This window comes from Patella vulgata, chromosome 5 (assembly GCF_932274485.2).
Source record: "Patella vulgata chromosome 5, xgPatVulg1.2, whole genome shotgun sequence".
Classification (NCBI taxonomy): Eukaryota; Metazoa; Mollusca; class Gastropoda; family Patellidae; genus Patella; species Patella vulgata.
This window is the reverse complement of record NC_065883.2, coordinates 15,992,055-16,016,538: the sequence shown is the minus strand read 5'-3', so window position 1 is coordinate 16,016,538 and position 24,484 is coordinate 15,992,055. Positions and strand designations below refer to the sequence as shown.

Here is a 24,484-nt window from a genome sequence, read left to right as displayed (position 1 = left end):
CCCCCCCCCCCCAATTGTTTTTCTGGGGGGGTCTGAATATACTTGGACCCCCCCAAAAATTTACATACTAGGCCCCAACTCCTATTTATTTACAACAATTATTAGGATTAGTTAAGATTCTATCTGTATAAAACCTGTACATATCCCAATATGATTTATACTGTTAAAATAAAACACAGAGAAAATCATCCTGGAAACGTGTGAAGTGAAAAGTACGTGTTCCATAAAATTGTGTCTAGTTAGCCTGTCAGTAATATTTTGTTAATTTTTTTCTGCCACTTATCAGAGTGAATCGCATGTAGGTACCCAAAAACATAACCGCCTAAACCAAATATTTATCGCCCGCTCAGCCAGCAACATAACCATAATGCTTTTGCACACAGTGTCTTGGTAGACAGCATGGCCACATGGTGTTTGTTTATATTTTTTAGGGGTTTTAAAAAATGGGTTAGGGTTGCGGACCCCCCCAATATATATTTCACGGCTACGCCTCTGGCAACACATTCCCTAATATAAATCCACAGCTGTTCAGGAGAAGTTCGAAAAAGTTCACAGAAGCTATATAGGACAGGGGGTCTGAAATAAGCCTGTTAAGGACTTAGGCTGAATGGAACACAAACACATCTACTTTGTACCCATTAAAAATATATTTCGGAGGATCACTATTAACGCAAAAAATGCATCTTTGACATACTGAAGCCATCACACCTCCATCTGTTTGGGCAAACATAAGTTTTATTCCGTGGCAGAAATGATAGGCTAAATATATAATTAGTTCATGAATAAAATTAAACAATTAAAGGTCTTAAAATTCGCACTTATAACTCTAACCTTATTTTTTTTTTTGAGGGGGGGGGGGGCTATATTTCATAATTCTTTTGAATAAATTCGAATTCGTATCAAACGTTATGGAAAATTTTACAAACAACAAATTTCACTTTTCCTTTCCATATTTCATGGAATAAATGTAGTCATCCGTGATCATTAAAATGCGTGTAGATTTCACATTCCTGCAGTATTAACTTTTATTTACATTTCTTTTTCAACAAGTATATAAAGTTTGACTCCGACCAGTATGAAATTGCACTTCCAAATTCAGAAAATGGTTTAAAGTTCCAACTGACAAGCTCGTATATCGCTTCTGGAGTTTATCGCCAGGTGGCGCGCATCGCGGATAAAGGGGCATGTTTGGGTCATATTGTTCCATTCGAAGCGTTTTAAAAATTTCTGGAGACCACGTATTGATATTGTTTCAGTAAATTTCACAAATGAAGACAAGTTTATGGTAATATATATTGAACAATTATCGCTGGATATGTTTAGGTTGAGGAGCATATACACGAAAATAGTAATCCTAAAATATGGATATTGAATGACTGCTGGAGGGTTTAACAACAGCGGTTATGGGCCTTTCTTTTCTACCTGACAAGTTGCACGTAATGTGTTGCGTAGCACTGAAATTTGCACTGCGTTAGTTCGACATAAAAAGGTCAGCCCAAAAATATCTATCAGCGTTTTTTCGTGGTTATATTTGCATCGGTCAGTTTTATGGTTAGATTTAATTCTTCTGATGTTTTATTTGCTTAAGAAAAAATTCTGGATTTGTGGAAAAGAGAAATTATACTTTCGTTTCTGGCGACTCTTTTCCCCACAAATATTTCAGGGCGTCTATTCAGAAATATATACATTAATATTCAAATATTAGAAGTTTAAAGCAGACTTATCGGTAATAATATTTTAGAAAAACAGTCAGCATTGTAGTCTATGGTGTATATTTCAATCGTGTATTAAATATTTCCCTGTCTTTTTCATGGGAGTAAATTTACGCAGGATATTTGTGGCCACCTACACTTTCATACAACCTGCTATAATACATGTATAATGTACAAACTTGGTATGAGGATAAACCAAACATAGTTACAAAAATATATCCCATTACAAATTTGATGCTAGTTTTTTAGTAGTTAAAAGGAGTACAAGATATACATTGTATGAAGAAATATTGTACAATATTATAAAGAGGAATGTTTTTTAAATTCCAGTATGTGATTTCTAACCCATAATTATACATATAAAAACTTATGTCATCTTCATTTAGTGCAGCAAGATATTAATGTTAAGTCCCCTGTTTCTTTTTCGCAGGGTGGTTAGGGCACCCGCTGTATCATAAGGTCTGTCATTGAGTCAGCTGGCGTGGTTTCGATTCCCCGACTGTATGTGACATCCATGCACAATTGATGAAATTCAAGTAATAAAAAGATAGCCACGGAAAACGTAGAAATACGCCAGCACAGCAGCTTGTTGGAAAGGAAACATTGGAAGTTTACCAAGTTTGATGATAAATCGATTATCTATGTGGTCAGAAGCTTTTCGCAACATATAAAATAACTCTGGAACAGAAAGTCTGAGATTGCTGAAAATCGGCAAGGTTCACACTTTCCGTTAAAGGGCGTATGTCTCTATTTTTGGAACCTTGAAATCGATTCTAAAATGATGCTTAATAATGATAATAATAATAATAACTTTATTCATAATTCTAGGGTCACCTGTCCAACCTCTTGGGTTTTCTTTGGGTCCTCTAGTTTCCTCCCACTGCTAAAGACCCTACACGCAAGCAGATTATTGAAAAAAATTGAACCATATGTTATTAGTCCCAAAATGACCTTTTTTGTGTCGAGTGGACGGTAAACCCCATTCCCCTCCCTCTCTCTTTTTCGCAGCAATTCTAATACGAAGTGCACCTGAGATGTTATAAAGTGTTCTATATTTAAAATTTGTTAATGTTATCTTTCTAGACCACCATACACAGACAATAGTGCCAATTAAGTAGTGTTCATACAGGAGAACACCGTTTTTCAGCACCCCAAAATTTTTAACATACTATTTTAATGTAAAACTGTCCAAAATGTATGCAAGCGTGCATTTTTTATGTATTTAAATTTGCCTGCGAATTAAGTCTATACATTGGGAAATGGTCTACATGACTGCTATGCCAATGTCATATCCAAAAATATTATCACAACAGTAAAGCTACACTACTTTGTTTCACAGTAAACGATGAAAAGGTAAAAGGTATGCCGACACAAACTGATTTCAACACTGGTTTAATAACATTTTAAAGTACTTTTCGTCCGTTTTGGGACTATTCATAAATAATGTCATAGATGTGTCATTTACATTAATAATTCCATAGAGTTAACAATTCTTGTATTTTGATATTTTCAGGTAACAGTACTGTAGTAAAATGGAAGATAATGCATCAAGTAAACCTGGTGTTAAAGGTAGTAATGGTAGAATAAAACGTACATCAGAATGGTGGAATAACCAAAAAGAACAAACTGGTCGAAGAACCTCAGGTAAAGAAAGGAGTTTGATAGAAATTTAAGGTGGGATCAATTCTGCATAATAGTTAAAAAATAGATAATGTAAAGGGAATTTGCTGAAAATAACAGTCAAATTGATACGCTCTGAACCTAGATATTAGCTTTTGAATTTTAGGCCTAGCCTCGATCATCATTACTAAATTCGGTACGATAAAAAACATAGTCTTGATTATCCATTTTTAGATTAAATCATCAATTAGCGTTTAGCAGCAAACTGGATTAAAACCCAGTAAATATCGCAGGCTAGCGATGACATTGATAGTTGATTATGGCCTGGATAAGTTAATTAATGTCTAATTAATAGTTTAGATAACATTTCAGGCTTAAAGAAAGACCTGCAATAGACAGATTTTGCTCTTGCATAATGTATGTTTAAAGAACAATAGGCAGATTTAACTCTTGCATAATGTATGTTTAAGAGATCAGTTTTGTTTCTTTCACACAGCAGAAATAATTTGTAATTATTACATGTTTATCCATATACTATTTTTCTAGAATTTTATCAGTACAAAGAAAAATCTGAACTTTTTGTACAGTATATTAAAGATACATTAGTTAAGAGTTTTATAAAGAGTTGTCCATTCTTGCTGTAATAATTCAAAAATAGATGATAAAAAAAGAAAATGTTGAAATTTTCAGTCAATTTGTTCTGAACCGAATTGCCACTGTTGGAAGTTTGGACTAGACATAGGCATCAATTGTGTCTGCACTGTCTATGAGAATTGGCTATCGTTTGACTGACAGACGATAACTCCACCCACATATTCTCAAGCAGGTCTTTCATCACCAGTTTCCGGTAGTGACATAAGCGACTAACAGTAAACGTTTGCTTGATCTGCCATTTATAGATTTAATTTTAAATTGACAAGTGTTTAAATCCAAACTGAATTCAAGCCATCCGTGGGTCTACAGAGTGGATTTTGAGCTTGTCTTGTAAATAAAGGTCTAATTAATAATTCCTATAACATCTGGAGCCTAAATAAAAACTTGCAATAGGCAGATTTAGCTCTTGCATAATGTATGTTTAATTGCTTTGCATACATGGATCTTTAGGTGGAAGAGGCAACAATATGCCAAGGTTGATACATGTACCTGAACACTGAGAATGAGCCATTCCATTAAGGCTTTGAATGCTCTCACACAACCATCCAGAGACTGGCCTGTTGTTTCTAGCAGACCAGAACCATTAGAAGTTTGCCAAGGGCTAGACAGCAAAGCATAATAACACCTCAACAAGACCAGTACATTATCTTGCAACATCTGCTGGATTGCATGCTGCCAGCTTGACATACTGTTACTGCTGTGATGGGTCAAGATGAGTCATCAGGGATGATACAGGTTGGGGCGGACGACTGGATCAAGCTTTACTCAATGCTATTACTGACTTTTGATCTTTACCCCCTGAGACTCTTGCTGCTTCTTGTTGATTTTCTTGTTGGTAAATGACCAGCCTACAACCATGACAAAAATGACATTTTTGACATTATGTCGCCCCAGCATTTTTGTCAATTAGTTGGACATTTGTCAGGGCTTTTTAGTATATAAGAATAGGGGCCTGGCAAGGTTAAAGATACATTATGGGAGATTTTAATAGAGAGTTAGCCAGTTCAAAAATAGATGATGAAAGAAGAATATATTGAAAATTTCAGTCAAATTACTTTATTCAGAACAAAGTTATCACCATTGTAATTTTCACTAGAAATAGGAGTCAACTCTCTCTTCACCGTCTCCGAGAATGGCCGATCGTTTGATTGACAGGCGTTAACTCCACCTACATGTACATAATCTCGATTATCAAGTAACGTTTTCAATGGCTGTGGTACCGTTAGCCTATTCATTTTGAGACGGGGTTGCAATTCAATTCGTATCACATTTATTTTTACTACAAATTAAAAATAAGACTTTTAATATATAGATAAGAAGCGAAAGTGTGAAAGGAATGTACCAAATCAATGAGGCATATTTATAGCTGACTTCTTGTTAGCCTGCGTGTACTCTTGTAGGCCTACGTAACTCCCGAAGCAGACAGATAGGAAACAGTGATCCAATGGGTCTGCAATTCAACTGGGGTGAAGTTAGTTAGCTGCGATGTTTAGCAATTTCCATATTTTTTCTGTAAACGCAAGTGACAAAAGAGCGTATAATACCGACATCCAAACTCTCATTTTAACCACAACAAAACATAATATCAAGGCCGTATATATCGAACTTTCAATCAAATTGACCGACATGCGGCCTCGCTCAACAGCGGCCTCGCTTCGTACACTCTATCATTTAGCCTCGATCTAAAATTTCCGGGAGTATGACGCCAACGTAACGGTTAATCTCTGCTTGCGACGCCATTTAAAAATTTAATCAATCAATGAAATCCTGTTTAAATCCAAGCCATCCGTGGTTCTACAGAGTTGATTTTGTGCTTGTTGTGTAAATAAAGATCTAATTTATAATTTCTATGACATCTAAATAAAGACTTGCAGTAATCAGATTTAGCTCTTGCATAATGTGTGTTTAAGATGACAAAAAAACGAGGTCTTGTGCACACATTGGCATGCACATTAACAAACTCTTGACAGTTGGAATTCGAAATAAGCACACTGTATGCTATACGTCTGTCTTCATTAGCCCAGTCGGTGCAGTAAAGTAGAACTTTAAACCCCATTTCATTACCAGCGGAGTTGGGTGGTCGAATAGTTAGCACGTGCATGCTGTATCATAAGGTCTGTCATTGAGTCAACTAGCGTGGTTTCGATTTCCAGGTTGTACGCAACATCGAGTAGGGCCGTCTGTCTGTCCTCGTGGGTTTTCAGTGGGTCCTCCAGTTTCCTCCCACTGCTAAAGACCCCTACGCGCAAACGAATTATTGAAATAAAATTGAACCATCTGCTAGTTCTGAAATGACCTAGTTTGTGTGTAGTGGACATTAAACTCTCTCTCTCTCTCTCTCTCTCTCACTTCATTTCCTATAAGAATAGAATAGGTACATTCCGTTGATATCAGAGGTTAAAGGTATATAACAGGTACATGTAACAGCTATAACTCTCCTGGTGTATAACATGTATAACCATTTATATTTCAGGGAGATTAGTACAACAGGCTAAAACAACAACCGCAACAACACCACCATATACGCAGGAAAAACCTAAGGTACAATTACAGATTCGACAAGGCAACAAACCAACCGTGCTACACATTGTTAAAACAAAGCTGCCACCAGGCGCTAAACGCTTATCCAACACAAGTAAAGATGCAAGTGTTAATCAAGGAAATGACAGTAAAGGAAAGGCCAAAGCGCCACATGTGAATGGAAAAACTGTCGATCATAAATCCCCTGTGACCAATCATATTAAAAGTAATTTTCAGTTGTTGATCAGTAATTTAGCGTTAGATGTAACCAAAGAGCAGTTAGAGGAACACTTTAGAAAGACAGGTAGGTGGGATTTAGAAATGAACATTTTCTCTCTGATTTGGATCAAAAAATAAAATTGTTGACAGGGCTTCCGACAACCAGTATCACAGCCCAATTTGCAACACACATTTTGTCCGTTGCTAATCAAAAATTAAAATCTAACGTTTTTGATTCACAGTTTTGATTCGCAGTAACTGCGAATCATTAATATGCCTGTCATTTTGGATATTAACACAAAGATTTATCCACATTTTGAAGACTAAAAGGCTTTCTCAAAAATTTCAATGTGTATAAAATGTCAAATAAAATTTTATAAACAAAACTGAATTCTCTGTGTGACATTTTCTTCTCTTAACTACCCAGACACAATTTCTTATACTGTACTATAGAATACAGGGACATAACTCTATGAATAGGGACTATTAATTCGGAAATAAGGAATCAAGAAGTACAACACATGTTGCAAGACATGTCAATTTCGAGTAATTATATCAGTATTCAGTTTGATAAAAAATAAATCCAGTGTATCCCCTGCGTATTGTAAATAAAATATGAAAAAATAAATACACTTAAACGTATTGTAAAATGAAAAATCAAAGTACGAATTCCTGTCAAATATTACTGTTTATATCGCATGTGTCTAGTTAATCAAGTTTATTGGGGGTGAGGGGACCACGTGGCTAAGTGGGTAAGGCGCTGGCTCACTAGTCTGGAGGTCGGGTGTTCGATCCCTGCATTGGCCGAGAAAGTTCATTCAGATTTTCCGGCGTGGTTCCCCCTTGTCAGTGATGCAGGACGGAGGGCCTGACAAGGACAGCTGTCTAGTCCTTCGGATGAGACAAAAAACCGAGGTCCCGTGTATACATTGGAATGCACGTAAAAGATCCCTTGGCAGTTGGAATTCGATATAAGAGTAGGCGATAGTGCCGCTGCCCAGGCAAAATTTCCCTCATAGCACACTGTATGGCGTATGCCCGTCTTCATTAGCCCAGGTTAGGAGCAGAACAGTAGGACGTTAAACCCCATTTCATTTCATTTCATTTCATTTATTGGGGGTGATGGTGACTCAGTGAATAGAGTGCTGGCTTACAAGAACACGGCTCTGAGTCTGAGCGTGTGCTAACTAGGTCCCATGTTAGGTCCCAGTATTTAGCCTGAGAAAGTTCCACAGGAGAATCTGTTGATAGATAGAATTCAACCAAAAGCAGGTGAAGAATTTCCCCCCATATGCCGTCTTGATTAGATTATTTGGTGCAGAACAGTAGGACATAAAACTCATTCATTTCATTTCTGTTCAAGCTAAAACTGAATCTAATCTATCATATCATAATCTTTCCTCGTAAACCGACAGTTGACATATTCATATAAAAGGGCGGTACATGTACATAAATATAGATAAGGTTTTAAAGCTATTTAATTTCACTTCAACAAATAGGATTAGGACTACTGACTACATCGCAAGAAAAAGACCCAATTTCAAAGCCACATACAATTTTATTCTGTATAATACTTTCTCATGCAGGAGGTGTAAAAAGTATTCAGATTCCAAAAGAAAAGGGCCAGGATACTGGAAAAGGAATAGCCTACATAGATTTCAAAAGTCGTATCAGTCATGGGGTAAGTAAAATTTATTGTTGTCTAGAATTGTGTTGTTTTTTTTAATGTTTTTAAATTTTAAGTTTTTGATGTCTCTTCATGCATTATTAAAGATACTTTATGTAAGAGCTAAATCTGCATATAGCAGGTAGCTGTCTAGTCATTCAGATGGGACGAAAAACCAAGGTCCTGTGTACACATTGGCATGCACGTAAAAGATCCCTTGACAGTTGGAATTCGATATAAGAGTAGGCCGTAGTGTCGCTGCCCAGGCAAAATTTCCCTTATAGCACACTGTATGGCGTATACCCATCTTCATTAGCCCAGTTTGGAGCAGAACAGTAGGATGTTAAACCCCATTTTATTGCATTTCATATAGCAGGTCTTAATTTTATCCTCAAATGTTATATACATTATTAATAAAAAAATTATTCACATGACAAGCCCATAATCATCTCTCTAGCTGATCTGATGGTTGTGATATTGAACGGATTGAATGAAACACTATCACCATTTGATAATTTAATTTAAAAATATATAATCAAGACTTTGTTTATTATCATAACAATGGTAGCTTAGAATGAAGTAATATTCCTTTTCAATATCTATTGTATAGTGAGAATTGTCAGCTCATTCTGAGAAAAAAAAGCTTTAGTTAAGTGTTTAAATGGTCCAAACTTGCATAAAATCTATATTCTGAATTAAAAACAGTGTTTGAAATAGAATTCGCTAAATCATTCCATAATGTTTATGTGTTCCTCTCATTGCTAAAGACCCCTACGCGCAGGCGAATTATTGAAATAAAATTGAACCATGTGTTATTCCCGAAATGACCTAGTTTGTGTTGAGTGGAGTTAATTTTAAGAAAAACCTGTAAAAAAATCAAAATATTGATAAGTTTATTGCCGAAACTAACCCAACAATGTCAATAACGTCATAAATTCGTCTGTCAAACTGAGATTCACCCAGCTGCACGCGGCATTTCCTCCTTAAATTTGATTGGCTAATGAAGTTACTCGCCACTTGTGTTACTAAAAATACACTTGAGACCTGAACGTCATGACTGATTTTCCTACGAACACCAGTAACAAACGCGTGATAATCGAGTCTAAAGTAAAGAATGTTTACATCCTGCATTTGGCATTCACGCTAAATAAACATGTTTCAAACTAATATTTATCGGTATTTCTTATTTTATCAGAACTTCGGTTTTTATTCCATTGTGCAGTCGTATAATTTTCAATCTGGGCCAATAATGGCCAAAGGAAACCTGATTGCCCTATCCACATTTATGTCGTGGGGTGAAGAAATCCATACGGAAATTGGTTTTAAAGAAGAGTCGTATGACTGTCAAAAACAGAAAGCGATGTTCACACATATTTACTGCAAAGCCAGGAATAGCAATTTCTTATGATTTTAAATTGAAACAATGTTACAAAATGTGTGCTCACGCAAACAACATTTTGCGTGAGCAATTTTTATTGCTCGCCTTGCTCGCCCAAACCTAAATTTGCGTGAGCAGTGATCTGCTCGCCATCAATTTATTCGTGGCCAGCCCTGACTGATCGACATCATTTTGACGTTATGACGTCAAGTGGTCAGGCTAAATAAAGGCTGACGTGAAATATTTTGTATGCCTATTTTAATCGACGACTGCCGAATAATTATAAGTGATAGACTCTTGACACCAATAAAAAAGTTGCTGGGGATAAGTTGATCTATAATTTGCATATCATTCTAAATCCTTTTCATCAGAAATATCGTCTTCAGAATCGGTGTCATCGATATAATCCGATTCGGAATAATTCATAAGTATTTCAACCACTTCGAGCGTCTTTAACGTTCCCGACACCGTTAAATTACGTTTTTCGTCCAAAAATGTTGAACAAAGACATGTTTTTCTCAATGCCCTTGACAAGTCAAGTTCCTGTCTGACACGCATGTGTGGCCATATCAATTAAATACGAAACTAAATACTCAAATGCGGCTTATAAAAAAGGTTCTTGCTGTGGTCGACTTTAGTCGACCGTGTAAAGTCGACTGTGACCACTTAGCTGTATAACGTTGTAGTGACTATAGTCGAAAATGACCGGTTAAGGGTTAAGACATTATGTCTTAGAAGAAAATGTATGCATTAGATTAAATATCTTATTTCAGATTGCATTAAGACTTCATCATACAACAATGGGTGGAAAACAGATCAGTGTACAATTCTCTCCAAATATCATCTCTAAATCGAAAAAAAGAAAGTCTAAATAAAGATCTCACCAACCATGACCTGGAAGCCTGTCCGTCTTCAGTTTAATACTGTATTCATCATCCACTTACACAACAGACGGATTTGCAAAAAAATTTCAAAAATACGTAAATTTTGGTCTGAATTTATGTGCACTGTTTCCATATTGTTGTTGATATTCATTGGATTAACTGAGATATATTGTACTTGATCTGATCGCATGTTTCAAACTTTTGTGTGTGTTGATGGATGATTTGTGTCTGTCAAAATGATCTGGTGGATGTCCGCAAAAGACGAGACAATTTATATTGATGTTTGTGAAACAGTGTTTAATCTGAGTGACAGAGAGGCTATTATTTATATACATTCATAACTAGAGTTAATTTATTATTATTATGATGAAATATTCTTTGAATATTAATGTTAATACTTGATGTTGGTGTGGTGGTACAATGTTTTCTATACAATGGAGAATATACAAACAGAGTCTACATTATAGTCTAAATTGCTGTGCCAGTCAATTGTATGATCAATTCTTAAAGATGCCTTTTGATCGAGTCTGACTGGCACAATAAGCAATAAGACTAAATCTAATTTGAATATACATGTACATGATTTATTTGATGGTGTACATAAAATTAACTGAATTATTTTCAGAATGGGATTTTGACAGTCAGTAAATTATTAATGTATTAGACATTTATATAGACTATGGTTTTTGATTTCTTAATACAATGCTGTTATGTGCCAGGCATGTATATTAGATACAATATCAGTTAAAAACCTTGCAATTGCAGGGGAGTCACTTTAATACAATGCTGTTTTGTGTCAGACATGTATATTGGATACAATATCCATTAAAAACCTTGCAATTGGAAGGGAGTCACTTTAAAGAGGATCTTTAATAGGGCAAAATATTTCGGTGTGATGTGATTTAACTTGACTATATACATGTATCTCCAGGGATGCGCAAATTAGATTTATATAAATATATGCACATGTAGGCTACCATCTACATGTAATTTTCCTCCCAGATTCAAAGTGGCTTCTACTTAAATGTCCTTCATGTACAAATTGTGTTGTATCATCTATAAAGATTAAAAGAATGGGCTAATGATCTAACCAAAGGAGTCATTTCTTTTTTTGTTCTTTAGATATATAAGTGGAGTAACTCTTAACCAACTAACCTTGCCTCCTAATCTTAAGTCTAAATCTAAATTGAATTTGTTTAATATTCAGCTTCTATGAAGTATATTTTTTGGTTGGATTGTCAATCCTACCCATTCATGTTGTGTTGAAATGTAACTAATGGTGTTATATCAGCCTTTAGTTTTAACTTTTTTGAGTAAATAAAAATTTCAGATTTGGTACAAATGTGTGTATTTTCTTACCCTTTCAGAGAACTATTAAAATGGGTTTGTCTGTTTATCTATCCATCACACTTTTTGGAACACAATATTTGGAAGTATAAAGTTCAAAATTGGTGTAGATGTCCATTAGACGTGTCAATATTTTGTGTGAATAGAAAATCCAGATTTGGTACAAATTTGTTTATTGTCCAACCCTGTTGGAGAAAGCAGGTATTCATTTGTCTATCCGTCACATGTTTTGAAGTCTCTGCTTCTAATTGAGGTAGAATATTCAAACTTCGTATAGGTACATGTATTTATAAGGTCAATTGCCTTGATGGAGCTGAAGATGAGCATTTTCTACTGAGGCTAAGTAGAAATAAGCAATTTCATTGGTTGATGCTTTGGGACATGAAAACTTTAATTTTAATTAATTGAGAGTAGTGATACTTATGGCATTTTCTGCTTGGACCAAGCAGATTTGATTTGATATGTGAATGCTTTGGGGCTCCTTGTGAGAGTGATGAATCTTGTTGCATACATGTAGTTTCATTGCATCAGTACCGGAGGTAAGTTCTATACTGTGCATTTTCTGCCCAGGTTAAGTGGGGTGATAAATAGACTTTTTGATGCTCTTATATTTATTACTTATGGAAGGTTTTGTTAAATTGTAATAAAATCAAAATTGAAGCTGATCACATAGATGTTCAGTCATCATTTTGGGTAATTATCAAGGGAGAAAGTTGTGTAAAGCTGAAAAGGAGCAGGGTCGCCTGTCCAACCTCGTGGATTTTCTTCGCAATCTCCGGTTTCCTCCCATTGTTAAAGACCCCTATGTGCAAGCGATCTATTGAAATAAAGTTGAACATGTTGGTCCTGAAATGACTAGTTTGTGTCCAGTGGACATTTAACCCCATAACTCTCACTCTCTAAGCCAATAAGCCAAGTACAGTCTTTTAGTAGGCCTAAGCCGAGTAATATGAACCCACCAGACAATATTATATTTATGATGCCAACTTGATAACACATTGTATATCTGGGTTCCTGATATTTGTGCCAATGTAGTGTAGCATGCAAGAAGAACCACTTTTAAGGGCACGTTAACTGTTAATCGGTGATCTGTTATCTATCAAATTTAGATAGTTCAGAATTGACTTCATGATTATGATTTTGGAGTATAGTGGATGAATTTTAATACTGGTACACATTGTCGTCACCACTGTCAGTCCGTCTGTTTACAATTTTATTAAACTTTGTAGAGGTTAGAGGGCACATACAAGATCCTTTGGCAGTTGGAATTCGAAATAAGAGTTGGTCGTCGAGTCGCTCGCTACCCGTGTAAATTCTCCCTCATAGCAAACTGCATGGCCTATTATAACCGTTTTCGTTAACATAGCTGGTGCACAACAGTAAGACGTTAAACCCCTTTTCATTTTTTTCTAGGGTAAATGTATGGGGCGGGATCATGCATGCTAAGAACATAGTGTCCAGTAGAAATACCGTTTCTTAGTAATTTGAGTATGTAAGAAAATCTCGTATTTTCCGCCTGTAATTGCAGCAGATATCTTCACGGGGAACAGACAAACTGATACGCCGAAGAGAGATAAATTAAAATTTATTCAGTGCAGAATTAAATCTAGTAAATGCGTGGTTGCTGCCCATGACAGAAGATGTTAAATAGGCCAGTTCACGTAACTACGGAATGTTTCGGTTGCTGTTGAGGGGTCCCCGATCACCAACCTCGAACTGGAGTCCACACATCAACTATCTTGTCCCCAGAATGTACGTAGTAATGGTGAAAGTTTGTACCAGTATTACAACACTAAAAAATAAACAAAAAGTAAATTTTACGGTCGCACAGGAATTTTAGTTTGCTTTAACTTTTCCTTTAAAATTTTCTTTAAATAACTGACTAAAATACGCGATGAAAATTCACTGCTGAATGGAAGTACTGGTTAGACACAATGCAGCTGAAATGTGTTTTTGATATGATTGTAGGTTGGACATTTACTGACACAACAAGAAAACAACAACCAACGGAGGATATAACAACTTTTTGGCGTGAAACCTAGGCACGAGGGGAAACATTGTCGGTCAGTAACGGCGTCGAGTCAGAATTGGCCCAACGGTATATTTTCCTCGGTGGAACCGGATGTTAAGGCCCACGAACGAACGGCCCAACGTAAAACTATCCGGTAGATCGTAGTCGGCGACGAACATTGTCAGCACTGGTGTGCAGTTGCCGACCTCTGCATATCGTTGCGTCCACAGAACTGTATGACTTGTACCGGCTCTATCTTCTTAAAAGCCACATTTTATACCTCAGAGGAAAACCATAAAATCCCATTTTTTTAACAATCCATTCTATCCAATATCAAGTTTATATGTTTCAGAAAATTGATCTGTGGTGCTCTATACGCGATCGTGGAAATAAAAATATCAAATGTTACCGTCGCGATCTAATGATTCAAAATAGCAAGATTAAAGACACATTATGGGAGATTAGATAACGAGTTGGTAGTTCTCACTATAATAGTTAAAAAATAGATAATGTAAAGGCAATTTGCTGAAAATTTCAGTCAAATTGATCAACTATGAAAATTAAATCGTGAAGGAAAGTTATGCAATAAATCCGAACATAATCCACTAAAGATCACAGGCTAGCGATGCCATCGAGAGTTGATTATGGTCTGGATAAGTTCATTAATGTCTAATTAATAATTTAGATAACATTTCAGGCCTAAAGAATGACCTGCAATAGACAGATGTAGCTCTTGCATAATGTATGTTTAAAGTGTATCTCTCAAACGAGATATCCAATAATCCAGTATATGTCTCAGTATATGTTCCCTATTTTGTAATCTCCAAGGATCATTATTTTCCAATTCATAAAATGGCTCCTAGAAGAAGGTAATCCAATAAGTACTATGATATACTTACATGGAAAGGATAAATAAATAACATTGTACCAATTGGATATTTATCAAAATCTAAAACGCCATCCTTCAGAGTCACTTTCCCTAGCTCCTGTGTTAAGCCCTTTAACCTAGGATTAAGAAAATTAAATTAATTTGTATTCGTTGTTCGGTTTATTTTCATGGCCTAACAATCTCGTGGTCAGTGTGTCAAAGGCATTTCTTACACGGATTCTAGTTGTAAACACTAATCATGATCTTCGGTTGTTGTTCTTGGTGTATAAAGTCCGCTTCCAACGGGGTGGTATCGCAGACCAGTTATTTTCATGTTTATTATCTTAGCACGCGCACGAGTCTTTCCTGTGGGATGAAACCGAAGTACCTGAGGTAAACCCACGAGGTTCAGACGGCGCCCCTACTCGCCAAGTCACATACGCTCACACCAGGGATCGAAACCACGACCACAAGCCACAAGTGACCGGCCAGCTACAGCTCGAAGCGCGACACTTTAGATCATTTTGCACCCCCCCCTCGGCTATTATCTTCGGCTTCACTAAGTGACAATATTTATAACACGACGGTCAAGGTGTTAACTGTCCAACCTCGTGGGTTTTCTCCGGGTCCTCCGGTTTCCTCCCACTGCTAAAGAGCCCTACGCGCAAGCGAATTATGTAAATAAAATTAAACCATATGTTAGTCCCGAAATGACCTAGTTTGTGTCGAGTGGACGTTAAACCCCATTTCTCTCTCTCTCTCTCTCTCTCTCTCTCTCTCTCTCTCTCAAGGTGTTAAACCTGTTAACGAATGAAGCGTGATATAAATGACCTGTCAATAATGAGTGAAATAAGAATGTTCATGCTCGTTGTTATTGTACAGAAAATCCACCCACTTCTCTATATGAATTCTAATAAAACTGGTGAAAACTAGAAAACATGTGCAATAACATTGAAGTTGTCTAGTTATTTCATAGTTAAGCTCCATCCAATCTATTAGCGCGACACCAATCTGCATATTCAACGCAAAGAACTAAGAAAGATTTCCCGTCCATGTTTCACATTTTGTTCAAGAAAATGTTTTTTGTGAGCGTTGGGGATAGGAATTGCCTCTTAAAGCCCAGGGACCCTCTTTATCTAATCAGGCACTAAGCAAATTTGTACATGTAAGTCGTCGGGAGTCATATGATTGGTTGATGGTTTGAAAATAATGTTGATCGTATGGGGGTAAAAAAAATACATGCATTCAATATCATTCCCAATTATTACCAGGCTAATTTTGTAAAATGTAAAGAAGAATTTTTGATTGAATATTACACAAATTATAATACATTTTTGTATTTTTATAAATTATTTTAATATAAAGGATTTTAAAATGATTAGTTTGTAGTTAAAATTAATGGTCCCGAGATTAGCATATGACTCACCTTAAATCGGGATGATCTTGAAAAGCACACAGGTCTCCATAATTACCAACTTCTTCAAAACCATTGAAAGAGAGAGCGAGAAAACCACAGTCAATGAGGAGGTGATTTTTAGACTTCTTGTGGGAGATAACTCTTGCTGCTACCTTGACAGCGATGTCTCTTATTGTACACGCTCCATTTAAAGTGTGACCATAATCTTTAAAACAAAACCATTTCAAATCAGTTATATTATCTGTGACGGAATACTTGCTTAGCATGTTTCTAATACGAAATTGAAGTGATCTACCCTTATACCACCCCATCCCACCCCGAAGAAAGAAATCCTTTCACAATTATCAAATTAATCCGAAAATCCCCCAAGACGAGAATCACCTACAACAAGTTAGACCAGATGTCAAATACTCTGGAAATAGTTAGCCTACAAAGCCCCATGTACGACACCCAGTGAAGCAAAATCACCTTGGGCATGATCTGGAGATTTTGCTTCAACTATACAACATTTTTTGCATTGGTCTGTGGCTTGAAATGGATGATTTTTGTCTGAGTAGCAAGACTCTCCCTCCATTCTGCGAGAATGCATGTTCCTGTAGCAACTACTGCGTGTTTTACAACATCTGGACGTTGCTAGATTACTTCACAATTCTCGAACTTATAGCTATGTTATCTAAAGACACATGAACAGTAGCGTCCAATCAGAGATTGTGACATCGCGACCTCCACGGAAACCTTGACATTGGACGAACCTTGAACTTTGCAACCCGATTATCACAGGTCGACATTTTAGCTTGAAAGCGCGAGACTTGGTATTTGCGACGACCAAGGAATCTGATAGGTTCACAAGCTGGGCTTGTGCCCAATCGAAATTAGTGCCGAAATATGCAGGGTATAACGTGAAGGCCTTGATAAGATGTACGTGGTTAAAGCGAGATCAAACCTTCTGTTGAAGATGGCGAGAATGTAGCATTTTATTTTGCACAAAAGCCTCAAAAAGTTTAAGTGTGTGGATAAAATATAATTACCATTAAATATATAACCACCAGGATGTATTTCAGTGAGATTCGCCATTTTCTGTGTTGGTTGATTACAAGATGGCGTAGAACCGCTGCCAACAGTTTCACATTTAATGCCGTGTTCTTCTAGGCTAGAAAATCATTTATTTCTTATATTTGACTACCACCAAATTTTCTTTGAAGCACGGTGTCACGGTGGCTCTAGATTAGGTTACAAATAAAACCTGTGTTACAGAAAATTGCACGAAGTTCTTTGATTATCCATACATCTGAATACACTGTTATTGAACATAACAATAGGCCTTAATGGGACTGAATCGATATATGAATCGTATACATAATTATATCATACAATAAAATGACCATATAGTTTCAAATAGAAGAACGTTTGCGATTAGATAAAACATACCTTGCCTCGTGCACATCGCGCGAAATTATTTAGCGCAAACGTACAAAATTAAGGTTTCAACGTCCCATCTCATTCTACCGTATGGATGTAACACTTCCACTTACCGTTTAGCAACAGAGGCGATTCTGTCGCAAGTCTCATCGACAACTTTGTGGATCTCTTCAACATTTTTCGCATCGTATGAATTCCCACAGTGAGTATATAAACCCAAAAAGTTTATATTTTTACTTTCATTGGCTTCCATAGCAACAGATAAAACTTCTTCTCCATCCCATTCTAATCCGGCTGAAATTACAAGAAGAAGTAGAAACAATATCTCTAAATATTTTCATGGCCGTTCCTCTGAGAAAATTCAAGAACGACCCCCAACTAATTATGGAAAGCCAAAAATACAGAATTTGTATGTCTGTTTCTATCTTTATTCTCGGAAATTGTTTTTCAGGCGCCTGGATAACTGAGTTAACTTTAATGACTATTTCGCTTGATACTTAAATGTTTTGTGAAATAGCAATAGACTTGATTACACACGCAATATTTATTTTTAAACGTGGCTGGCGATGTTATCAATTCTTTCGACATGCTTTGAAGCCATATTTACAGGATAAGAGAGAGAGAGAGAGAGTGAGAGAGATAGAGAGAGAGATAGAGAGAGAGATGGGGTTTAACCTCCACTCGACACAAACTATGTCATTTAGGGACTGACATATGGTTTGAATTTCATTTCAATAATTCGTTTGTGCGTAGGGGTCTTTAGCAGTGTGAGGAAACCGGAGGACCCCGAGATGGGGTTTCACCTCCACTCGACACAAACTATGTCATTTAGGGACTAACATATGGTTTGAATTTCATTTCAAGAATTCGTTTGTGCGTAGGGGTCTTTAGCAGTGGGAGGAAACCGGAGGACCCCGAGAAAATCCACGAGGTTGGACAAGCGACCCTACCCCTTGTCACATACAGCCGGGGATTCGAAACCACGCCAGTTAACTCAATGACAGGCCTTATGATACAGCGCGCACTTGCTAAACATTCGGCCATCCAGCCCCCCATACAAGGTCAACCACTAACGAGATAATATTGTTTACTTTCAATAACCTAGTTTGCAATCAAAAGTGACATATCTCAAACATCAACATATATGTTTTGAATAAGTTATTGAAATGATTTTGACGGTATACAACTCGTAGCACCGAGTAAAATACAGTATTTGCTTTCCATAGAACTTTTGAGTTTATTTTAACAGAAGTGTTACCGAGAATGAACCGGGGGGTCACGGTGGCCAAGTGGGTAAGACGCTGGCTCGCTAGCCTGGAAGTCGGGTGTTCGATCCCTGCATTGGCCTAGAAAGTTCATCCAGATTTGCCGGCGTGTTTCTCTGTCTAGTCGTTCGGATGGGACGAAAAAACGAAGCCCCGTGTACACAATGGTGTGCACGTAAAATATCCCTTGACAATTGGAATTCGATATAAGAGTAGGCCGTAGTGCCGCTGCCCGGGCAAAATTTCCCTCATAAGACACTGTATGGCGTATGCCTGTCTTCATTGGACCAGTTCGGAGCAGAACAGTAGGACGTTAAACCCCATTTCATTTTATTTCATTTCGAGAATGAAACATGTATCAGACACCATACTTACTTCTACCGTAGCCACAGTCTATATCTAAGATGGCTGCCCAGGGTTGACCATCATTACGTGGATTATTAATCATACATTTTAGACCATACATACTATCAAACATCAACTTTAAACTCGGTACTTCTTTTATTATATCTTGAAAGCTTTAAAAACAAACATATTTTCTATGTGTGGATTTCGCACTTAATGTGTCATATTAATCCCAGCTGTGGTTTCCCATTGGCGGTGGATCAGGGGCAGTGTTTAGTCGCTAGGATAGGACGAAAAACCGAGGTCCCGCGTACAGGCTGACGTGCATGTAGAAGAACATTTGGCAGTTGGAATTCGAAATAATAGTAGGCAGTAGCGCCGCTGTCCTGGCAAAATTTCCCTCATAGCACTATTCATTATCCTAGTCGGTGCAGACAAATAGGACATTAAACCCCATTTCATTTCACTTTATTTTATATTAGTCGAATCTTAATGACTACTCACCCTTTTATTTTGTGATCTGTGATAGGTACGGCATATAGAATATCCGTGAATCCTCCATTAGAGAAAAACAAAGCTTCTTTTATTGTTGAGACACTGATCCTTGATTTAGTTCCTCCAGTGCTGATAGTACCTATTTCACTGTGATATATAAAAACAACATCTGATAGGACCTAGTTCATCATTTAATATTAAAAAAAATAAAAAAAAATACTGATGGGGTCTAGTTCATTATTTAATATAAAAACATCTACTGATAGGACCTATAATTTATTATTTAATATAAAAACAACAACTGATAGGACCTATTTATTATTCAATATAAAAACAGCTACTGATAAGACCTAGTTTATTATCTAGTATAAAAAAAAAACTACTGATAGGACCTAGTTTATTATTTAATATAAAAACAACCACTGATAGGACCAAGTTACGGTCCGATACATGCCAATACAGAAAGGGACCGAGATCTTTAGGATATAAACCTATATTTCAATTTTCGTCAAAATCGAAAATACCTGCAGAGTGCAGAGTGTCCACAAACAAAGTGCGAACGGACGTCAAAATCAAAAATACCTGCAGAGTGCAGAGTGTCCACAAACAAAGTGCGAACGGACGGACAGGCGGACAGGGGCGACGACAATATACGTCCACATGAAAATGTGGGCGTATAAAAACAATAACTAATAGCAACTATTTCACTGTTCGATATACAAACAACTTTCACTGTGACTGTATATAAAAACAACTATAAAACAACTGGCTTCAATAGCATGTACATATTTCATAGCTAAAATATAAACACTGGGCCCTTATTCACGAAAACTTAAACTAAGCTACAACCTAAATTTTAAGAAATACTGCAACTTCATTGGATATATATGCAAATTGATTTTACTGGTCAGCCAATCGAATTGCAGCATTTCTTAAAATTTGGGTTGTATCTTAGTTTAAGTTTTCGTGAATAAGGGCCCAGGTAGCGCCCATTTCACCCTTATTTATATTAAAAACAAATGGTAGCATTGAACGATTGTCATCCCACAAAACAACGCAACATATAAAATACCATGAAATCCATAATAGCATTTCTTTTTCATCCAAATATCAAAGGGATCTACTTAAATAATGCCGACAAAATATTATGTCAAGGGCACGGTAAAATGACACCATCTTGTTCCATAGTAGTCTCAACGCACGTGGTTTGCTAAAACAAAGATAGTTTTCAAAATTTGAAGTCTTGACGGTTGTAGTGTATATATTCAGGTATCTCTGTGGACTTTGTGATTTCCCATATTGAGTTGTTTATCCCGTAGCTGTGCGGTGCTGAATGGTATATCTGCTTCGTATTTTCCAAAGTTACAAATTCCAAAGTCATTATTTTTGATTTTCATCCATTTTTTATTGTTCAGTATCATCTCAAGCATGTCTAGACACCAAAATAAAGGCATTAAAGGTATTGTGAATGATTGTTTGAGGCCCCCCACCCCCATTTCAGGTGTTGTGACAATTTTTGTCACTTTACCTTGCCCTTAATTATCTGGAACAGATAATTTGATTCCACTTTGTCACGTCGTCTTGCCTCACAACTGTGTGCTAAACTTAAATAGAAATAGAAAATATTTTGAGTGGTATCACTGAAAAATAAAATAATAAGGAACATTTCCGTCACTGAAAGTACTTGAGGCCCCCCACCCCCATTTCAGGTGTTGTGACAATTTTTGTCACTTTACCTTGCCCTTAATTATCTGGAACAGATAATTTGATTCCACTTTGTCACGTCGTCTTGCCTCACATCTCACAACTGTGTGCTAAACTTAAATAGAAATAGAAAATATTTTGAGTGGTATCACTGAAAAATAAAATAATAAGGAACATTTCCGTCACTGAAAGTACTTTACACTTACCGACATTTATGTGTTTTGACATGAGGTCGCAATTCTACCCCTAATTCCCTGGCTGTCGTCAACATCTTCTTGGCATTTTCATTTAAAATATCTAGATCTATCAAAAAGTTTGGAGTGGATACGTCATATATAGATGTTAGCAATGCGTCACTGCTCATTTTCTATGTATATGTCTATTGCTGTAAAAAAAAAGAATTAAGTCATGATCGTTGGGATCGACAATGGCCGGAAAACCCGCCTACACATTTGGTGAGGTCAGAACAAAATGTTAGTGCTAGTGTTTCTGCTATACGAGTTTGTGTCAGCTAAATAGTTCACCAGGATCCCATTATACTTTGGGAAAATAAATTCAATTTTAAATTTGATATGCATGGCCATTTTCAAAATTAGTTTTTTCTATAATTATATGATTCTGAGGAGACAAACACTTAAAATATATTTATTATTTAATTATTTACCTCAAAACTTAACACTAACTCATTTTACTGAGCTACGCCATATTTATAACATGTTCGTGTCTTTAAATTACACAAATGAAGTGAACCCAACTGCAATATCACGCTAAGTGTTTCCTAACCTCGGCTCAGGGAAGTTTACCGATTTTTTAACATGGGGCCCAATAGACCAGTAACTGTATCCCTTTGGGGTTGACACTTTATCGAGATCAATTTTTCACAAACGTTTGTCATTTTCCTCCTAATGCCGTTATTCATTATGAAAAGCCCTACAAGATTTATGTAAAACACACAAAATTTGAGATTTCATTGAGTCAATTTTTTTTACATAAGTTAAGATACGAAGCGGGTTGAGCGGAAGCCATTTTTAAATTTGTTTCGAGTAACACGAGCACCGTGTTACAAATGGCGCTGAAACGCATTATGGTACACGATTCGTGTACCAATGGTAAAATGTTTATTTTTTTCTTAATTGGATATCAGAAGCCCATCTTTTCGTGTTTTCAATGTCGAAGATTTTGGATGATATTGAGTTACGGACTTAGCTACTATTTAAGGTCCAAATTTAGGAAAATAGTTAAACTAGTGTTACATTACGTCACATATATTAACTCCAACACTGCTTTTGACCTCACCCATTGACGTGCTTGTAAAAGAACGCTTGAATTAGGAATTCGAAGTATATCGCATGGAACCGAGATCGTTTGGAGCTAAACCTATATTTCAAGTTTCGTCAAAATCGGATACAAATTGTGACCTGTAGAGTGTCAAGGGCGACGACAATATACGTCCACATGGAAATGAGGGCCTATAAAAACTTTTTTTTTAATTCATAGGAAAATCATTGTAGTAATAAATGTGAAATTAAGAAATATATTACGATTATTATCCATCATCTTCTAAACTACAATTTTTTCATATGTTTAATAAGGTACGATTTGGTTTAAGAACTAATTGTTCACGTATTAAACGTTAACAGGTTGAATAGAAGGTTGTGATTGGTTGATACTGGGTCAGCTAGTACGCTGTTTGGGCGGTGGTACTTTTTACCGCCGACCACCGCCGACCAAATGCTTTTTACCGCCGACCGTCGTGTAATTACCGCCGACTAAATACTTTTTTACCGCCGACCGCATTGTAATGACTTTCGATCGTAATATAATTACCGCCGACCAAATACTTGTTACCGCCGACCAAATGCTTGTTACCGCCGACTATATAAAATTAATTAAATTATTAGTGACAAATAAATAGATTTGGTTAAATACACAGAGTTTGATAAAAAAAAATATAGATTTTATTATATATAAATATGGTCGACAATCGAAGACGATAATGTCCAACCTATCACCAAATTAGTGGGGCCTCATATGAGATCTTACACAAACGACCACAAAGAGGGCAACTGACTGCACCCTCTGCAGTGAAAGGTCGATTCGTTGCCGCCTCACGTCTCTTCTGCTGGTCAATATAAATCATATAAATTATTATTCTTTGGATGGGAACTATATGCCTATGTTGTTTAATATGGCAAGATGTGATTTTCAAGTGTCAATTAGCCATATATACAGATTAATGACCATGTGCAATATACATGGACATCTCTATACGTTCTTGATTAAGGTGTGAATTCAGGTAGTTGTTAACTCAGATTGTTCTGGCTACTACTTGGCATGTGTCTGTTCGGCGGTAAAAGTATTGGTCGGCGGTAGTCGTCGGTGGTCGGCGGTAAAAAGTACCACCCGTTAAAAGCCTCTTTGGCTGGGGTATATTTTTCTTTCGATTTAAAACAAAATATCAACGTACGGTTGTATAATTATTACACACCACATAGGTATGGCTACAGTAATCGATATCTTACCTGATATTAATACGGCGTAGTTACTGAGTATGCTTATAATGTTATTGCACAGACAAAACGAGCCGACAGATTTGGATTATCGACGCTTCGTACTTCTGTATAACCCCTGGAAAAGTCTGTTAGGATATGCGCGGTACGTGATGGCTACCCATATGTTAAACAATGTAGGTAACTATGTAGATTGATTTATCGTTCGACAGTAAAACCATTGATCGTATATATAGTACAGTTCTGGGTTAAAATGTAGGTCGTGTGTTGCCCGGATGTGCCCAGCACTTATGAATATCCATATCAAGATTGTTACGCAAGAAGCTTGAATGAACTCTAAACAGCAAGACACCATTTTACCAATATGACAATTAAAGCCAGTAAAGCCATATTGGTTAGTTAACCCAAAACATTAATATTAATTGTTGTGTGGAGTAAATTAAACTTTTT

General features: G+C 36.5%; 1 protein-coding gene across 1 annotated transcript; it reads right to left on the bottom strand.

Moving 5' to 3' along the window:
* Positions 1 to 13,568: 13,568 nt before the first annotated feature.
* Positions 13,569 to 24,284, bottom strand: LOC126821826 (D-serine dehydratase). Its single transcript, XM_050550335.1, has 9 exons — positions 24,047 to 24,284; positions 21,731 to 21,909; positions 19,830 to 19,967; positions 19,356 to 19,498; positions 17,829 to 18,009; positions 17,325 to 17,446; positions 16,306 to 16,501; positions 14,911 to 15,016; positions 13,569 to 13,792 (listed from the first exon to the last, which is right to left on the bottom strand). Exons 2-9 carry the CDS (start codon positions 21,886 to 21,888, stop codon positions 13,703 to 13,705), a joined length of 1,134 nt encoding a protein of 377 aa, XP_050406292.1. The 5' UTR covers positions 21,889 to 21,909; positions 24,047 to 24,284; the 3' UTR covers positions 13,569 to 13,702.
* Between the last annotated feature and the right edge of the window lie 200 nt (positions 24,285 to 24,484).

Bases quoted from the DNA above. Each gene is read 5' to 3' on its own strand.
- LOC126821826 (XM_050550335.1), bottom strand. From the start codon at position 21,888: ATGAGCAGTGACGCATTGCTAACATCTATATATGACGTATCCACTCCA. The intron at 19,968-21,730 runs GTAAGTGTAAAG...TATATATCACAG, and splicing joins GTCAAAACACATAAATGTCG to TGAAATAGGTACTATCAGCA. The intron at 19,499-19,829 runs GTGAGTAGTCAT...TTGTTTTTAAAG, and splicing joins ACAGATCACAAAATAAAAGG to CTTTCAAGATATAATAAAAG.